Genomic DNA, 6,231 nt, shown 5'->3' with positions numbered 1-6,231 from the left:
CCTTCCTCCAACACGGAATGGAGTATACCTACAGAGAAAGAGGCACCGGTTATAAATCTGATAAAAATGTGGATGTTACAGGAAGACAATCAAACATATTGACAGAATAAAACTGCAAGAACATGTGTGACTCACCACTTGCTGTGACTGAAGGTTTGAAACCTCTCAGCATGACAGTGAACTCATTGGAGAACTTGTTGTAGAACCGATCCATGAATATGTTCTCCACACGGCCGTTCTCAAACAGGTACTACAGAGTGGCAAATGGTTAAAGGTCAGAATGAAGAAGGAAAATAGCCGTCATTTATTTCACTATCGTATATTTAGTTTTTAGATGCGTGAAGCACAAGGCATCCAATCAAATGTGTATAGTGGTATGGCTGACTGCATAATGGGGATGGTTCAGACATGTATGTTTCTCTCCATTAGGGGTGGCTCCGCTTTAGGCGCCCTGTGATGACGTGTTTCCACTGTGCTACTGTGGTCCTGTATTACAACAGGGCCGACCACAACCAACCAACGTCTCCTCCTCTCAGCAGCTAAACTCGTGTGTCTGTGCTAGAGAGAAAGCTCAGTGTTCAGCTTGCTTCACTTTTGTAGATTCTTCCTGAATTTCTGTGGTTTGAAGTTCAGTTTCANNCACAAAATGTATCTCTCAGTCATCGAGCTGCCATGCAAGACACTGGCCTGCCTATGGAAGCACCTTGGAGGTTCAGTGTCTTGTTTGAGGACACTTTGACAAAGTGATACAAAGGTTGAACCACCTGCGATTAATAGACCCGCTCTACCTCCCGAGCCACAGTGTGTAGTGTTACTGCTAGTGCAAACCTTTCTGCTATGTTTCTTCACAACACTTTTATTGTGAAGACGTTACAGGAAATTCTAATTGTTTTTTTTTTTTAGAAAGTTAGCAGAGCTTTGATAGAGCTTCAAATCAACCAGATATGAATATATTCTGCGCTATTTGGTGAGTGGATCAGTTTTAACACTGCAGGGAGGACTAATACAAAAACAAACAGCCACAGTAAGCTGAGAAAGTCGACTTCACTGTTGGTCCTACCAGTTATTTATTACCTGTTATATGTCAAGTGTATGTGTGTGAAAAACGTCCTACCTGTTGAATGCCGAGGCAGAGGTAAAACAGGGTGTCGGGGGGGGGGAGTACGGCTCTCCATTTGGTCGTTTCACCTCACTGATGAAGCAACAGAGTCCATAACTCAGCTCAGCAGTGGTGCACCGGAGAACATCCTCCTTCAACTCCATGGGACGTGCTGAAATCAAGATATGAGTCCACAATAATCAGGTTAAAAATATACAATACAAAACATTCAACACACACAAACCATGGGCTTGTGTTTTCATCTCTTTATGGCTCAGTGGGTTTGCTTTTCCCTGAATCCATTTTCCTAGTAAATAGTGTTTGTATTTACTGTAAATCCAAACTTACAACCGAAGCGTGGCTTCTCCAAATTGGGTTGAGTTTGCCTCCACTGGATCCATCGCTTCCAGGCATCAACTCCATATTGACTCTTCAGCTTTGGGAAGTCTACAGCTTTGGCCTTTGAAAGGCCTTTTTGAGATGAGGCTTCAGCTTTAGTAGGCCGCAGTGACTTACGACCCTTGGACAGTGGGAGAGAAAGAGAGGATCATGGATACGATTGGGTTGAGACAAAGACACCAAAGACAATCCCCTCACATTCCCAGTGTCCTAACCACAAAGTTATCTGATCTAGTTTTAAATGCACAAACAGCATCTTTTTCTCATTTCCCAGGTAGTTACTTTTTTTTCTCGGGCTTTCCTGTGAGCTTGTCGCCGTCGTGGAGCAGCAGGCGGAGGGCTCGGGGACCGCTGGGTCTGGTCTCTCAGCCGGGCCATCCTCTCCAGAGTTTCTGGCAATGACACCACATTAAACATTACACCAAGCACGCCAAAGCCAAAGCAGTGTTTCAGAGGCAAATGGCATCATTATAACCATTTTATTTTTTTCCCGATTTACGCGCAAAACTCCAATTAAAACTCTTTAAAAACGGGTGAGGGCGGAGATAACGCTGAAATGACCACTAAATGTTAGTAAGTTTCTGGTTTCATGCATCTCCTCACCAACAGTGAAGTCTGTTTCGACATCCATGGGAGGCGGGGCTGGAGGTGGGGGCTCAGTGTAAGGCACACTGGACATGCCCTCGGGAATGTCAAGAATTGGGTTGAGCTTTTCGTGGGAGTACGGTCGACTGGGAGACCTGAAACCTGCGTCGTCCTCCCAGTTGTTGAGGAAATTAGCCAAGTCGTCTGTGTCCAAGTCATCACTGTAGTTACTGGCGTGGTCTGTAAAATAATCGAGAAGATCTTGTCAGCCAGTGTAATAAATGTTTCTTATATTAAAACATACATAGAACACAGAGACTGAATCCTCTGTTTTTATACTTTAGTCAGCTGATGTTATGACCAAGAATTTTTAAATACATTTAACTTGCATTTAAAAGTCCAAATCAGACTGGCTGGAATCATTAAACACTTCTTTAAAGACAGAAACACATGGTTTAACATCAGAATACTTCCGCCCAGCCTGACTGTGTGATGCGCTTCTTACTCTCTTTTCCAAGGCAATACCAATGGTTTTCTTTCTTGCCTTTGCAGTCCTCCAGCTCGCAACCTGAATTAGAGCCTTTTCATGCCGTCATTTTTGACATGAAAATACGTACGGGGTAAATCCCAGGTTGCTGTATCCAAGGATGCACTAACTCTGTCGCTATTCTAGTGTAGAGTGAGCCAACATGCCACCAAATAGTACTCACCATCATTCTACCTAACATTTACGTATCAACCTGGTAACACCCGTGTCCAAACTATTGTTTCAATGTCAAAATGGCTGGGCTGTGAAAAATGTCTATTCTTATATACTTTAAACCTTCATCTTTATCGGTCATATTTCTTTTCATGCTGTTTGCCTTAAACAGTAAAAAGTTGTTTCTCATTACCATTCTGGAGCAGGCGCTTCTTTAGTCTGCTGCCCTCTTCCTGTCCACCGCTTTCTCCTATTGGGTTCTCTTTGCTCGTTCTTCTCATCCTTGATTCTGCAATCATCTAAACCGCATGAGGATCGATCTGCCTCGAAGGGAGGTCAGACGGCGATCTTTTCCTTGATCCTCCTGGGAAATGTTTCCAACATGCGTTCGGACGCTGTCCGATTGCCACAGGAAGGAACATGGGTAACGGGAGCTGGTGGTAGACAGCAGGGAAGAGTATAACAGCCTGTGAGAGTCTGTAATAGAGGATCCGAAGACTGCTCTCAGATGTTGTCTACATACATAATTTTTTTAACTTCCTGATAATGAGATGATCAACATATGAGCTGATTTCACATTTCAGGAAACTATTCATACCTTAATGAGAAGTGGTTGGGGCAGTGCTTGACTTAGCTGTAACGGCACAAACCCACGCAAGGTTTGGGGTGCACTGGCCTGTAAATGTTCATGGTAAGGATGTAACACCCGGCACTGGGACAGGCACAATCATGATTGTTACGGAAGAAGTCATCATAGAACCAAACCAAATAAAAAATAAAAACAATGTCAAAGTTATAAGAAACAGGTGAGAGAAGTGCCAAGAGATTAAATGTTTCAACATGAGCACAGGGATACTTATAGGGTCAGGCAAACATTCAGCTCCAAAGGATAAAGTATAATATGACTATAAATATACTATATGTATAGTTGTGGTAGTCGAAGAATAAATGACGTGTGCTTGATATTTCCGGCGAAAAAAAAAACAAATAGTTTCAGTAAATAATAAGATCATCAGAAATATTATATACTATACTATATAACCTATACTTATAGTATATACACATATACACATATATACACACACACACACACAAAATACCTAAAAATTCAAGGAATACTTAGTATATTCATTAATGAGTGGAAAAAAGAAGAAAATACCAAAATGATAATCAAAGATTAAATAAAAAAAACATCTGTGTGATAGTGTTTATTAGTCCTGTACCTCTGGACTAACAGACGACTGACAGAGCAGAGCTGTTACCATAAAAGATGTGTGTCTGGGTGTTGCATTTACCCGTCTGTGCTTCGACATCAGCTGTCTGTGTTTTACAGGAGACCCCTTTGTTCTGCACCAGCGGTCTACAGAGTAGGGCCTTGTTCTTGAGGATTTTTGGAGGAGGATGAGCTTTCACTGCATCTGTCTGAATACTGATCTGAAGGGAAAAAATACAGTACAGTTAAGTAACTGCTACTACTCAAGAATCAATAATTTTCAAAACATCAAATATATATTGAAAATATAAATTATATTGAGATGAAATGTCTCTAAAAACATGTTTAATTAATGCAAATTTGACCTGCTAAAATATTCTGTGAAGGTCATAGCACATAACATTTCCTCTTTCCAAACAATGTAAGGTAAAATAAGGCCTTGTAGTGTTTTTATGCACATCACACAGGATCATTCTGCAAATTAATTTTGCTTTAAAGATTATAGTGCAGTGCAAAACATTGTTGCTCTCTGGTCTTTTTGTCTTTTATTAAGCACACTGAATTGCCTTGTAGTTGAAAAAGTGCTATAAAAACTTTATCATAGAGCACACCACACATATAAAGACAACTTACATGTTCACAGTTCTTTGACTGAAAGATAGAGCCTGTGCCTGTGGAGACGACGACAGTAAGTATGAAACCTTCACAATGAACAACATACAGCACAGTTATATAATACATAAATACTTGGGTATATATGTGTGTGTGTGTGTTGTGTACTTTGCTGGGCAGCTCTTTCGGAAGCACTGGATTTCCCTGTTGGAGGTCCTGCAAGTGAGATGACGTTGGCGATGACAGGTGTGTCCTCGCCTGTACCTGCTGATCCAAGAAAACAAATGTCAAAAAACACAGGAGGGGGTTGTTACATATCGATTTCATCTCAACTTAATTAAAAAGTCAGGATTAAAACCACAACATAGGCTACAATAACACACCTTTGAAGACCTCGCCCTGCATGGCCACTTTATCAGAGCAGAACTGTAGAAGACAAGACAGGTCACAGAAGTGTTTGACCTCTCCCAGCATGGGAAGACTCTGCTTCAGTTTCCCTTTGCGGCCGCAGGTGTCACACTTTGCAACCTGAGAGAAAACAGTATGTAAACATTTAGTTGAGGCAAAGAGAAAAATCATCATCACCACCATCGTTTTATTATTTCAATATTCGCATTGAGGCTCTCTTACATGGCAGAAGAGCATGGTGTATTTGGACCTGCACTCCTCAGAGCAAAACTCCTCAGTCGAGCCTCCATACTGTGCCGTCACCAGCTTCTTAGACACCGAGTGGCAGTAGACGCAGGAGTGACAGTATTTTCCCCAGTTTTTAGTAAAGTCGTGTCTATAAAGGAGCCTACAGCCTGAGGGGAGGTAGAGGAGAGGCTCTAGGTCAGTATGCACGATTTCAAGATAGGAATGTGTGTTTTTTTTTAACCTAAATTTCTATATAATTATACAGTTTGGTCTGTGATTGGGATCTTTCAAAAGACAAAACAAAATACAAGATACAAAACCCTGCACTGGTTCTGACATTAGACATAATGACAAACTGTCTTCTTACCGTCGCTGCAGAAGAAACAGTCTTTGTTGTCAATTCTCTTTGCATCTCTTGTGATCTTTTCGATCTTACAGTATTCGCACAGACACGTCACATAGTTGGCTTTCTTGAACTCGTGAGAACAGTCCTTGCTACACACGAAAACCATCTTGTCCTGCACACAGAAATGCGTTCTCTCAAGGTTAAGATTGCCAATATTTAAGGCAGAGACTAATAGTACAGACAGTATTAGGGTGGTAAGACTTTCCTGTTGTATCAATGTAACGTAGTAATACTGCCCACTAAAATATAGATTTATATATCTGTACTCTGTATTCCCATCAGACAGAACAGACTCCCGCACACACAAGTTACCTTGATCTGGATGAGTTCAGGTTTAAAAGTGATGTTGCGAGTACAGTGAGAGCAGTTCAGCTTCAGTCCTTTGAGGGCATCTCGCTGAGTCTGGACAGGAGTGAAGGTCTGGATTTGGGATGATCCAATGGGTAACTTGGTAAAAACATTCACCTGTTTCTGGGACTTCTTGAACTTCTCCTATGAAACCAAAACACAATAGAAGAGTCTTGAGTGAAAACCACTGTGGAAAAAGGTTCAGTTTCCAGTGCAGAGTAAAAAATGACTGC

General features: G+C 41.5%; 1 protein-coding gene across 1 annotated transcript in view; it reads right to left on the bottom strand.

The window, feature by feature from the left end:
• Window positions 1-6,231, bottom strand: part of LOC118343157 (zinc finger MYM-type protein 4-like) — a 19,270-nt gene that overhangs the window by 2,865 nt on the left and 10,174 nt on the right. Inside the window, 14 exon segments of the mRNA XM_035681909.1 lie at window positions 1-5; window positions 114-250; window positions 1,115-1,156; window positions 1,159-1,271; window positions 1,448-1,619; window positions 1,781-1,890; window positions 2,102-2,323; window positions 4,079-4,217; window positions 4,630-4,667; window positions 4,777-4,875; window positions 4,992-5,136; window positions 5,239-5,411; window positions 5,612-5,762; window positions 5,963-6,142. The exon segment at window positions 1-5 is cut by the window's left edge and continues 225 nt beyond it. Of these exon segments, the coding sequence (XP_035537802.1) occupies window positions 1-5; window positions 114-250; window positions 1,115-1,156; window positions 1,159-1,271; window positions 1,448-1,619; window positions 1,781-1,890; window positions 2,102-2,323; window positions 4,079-4,217; window positions 4,630-4,667; window positions 4,777-4,875; window positions 4,992-5,136; window positions 5,239-5,411; window positions 5,612-5,762; window positions 5,963-6,142 (1,726 nt within the window).

This window comes from Morone saxatilis, unplaced genomic scaffold, assembly GCF_004916995.1.
Source record: "Morone saxatilis isolate NCDOM2014 unplaced genomic scaffold, NCSU_SB_2.0 Contig9, whole genome shotgun sequence".
NCBI classification, from domain to species: domain Eukaryota; kingdom Metazoa; phylum Chordata; class Actinopteri; family Moronidae; genus Morone; species Morone saxatilis.
The sequence above is the reverse complement of the archived record's forward strand: the minus strand, read 5'-3'. Positions and strand labels throughout refer to the sequence as shown.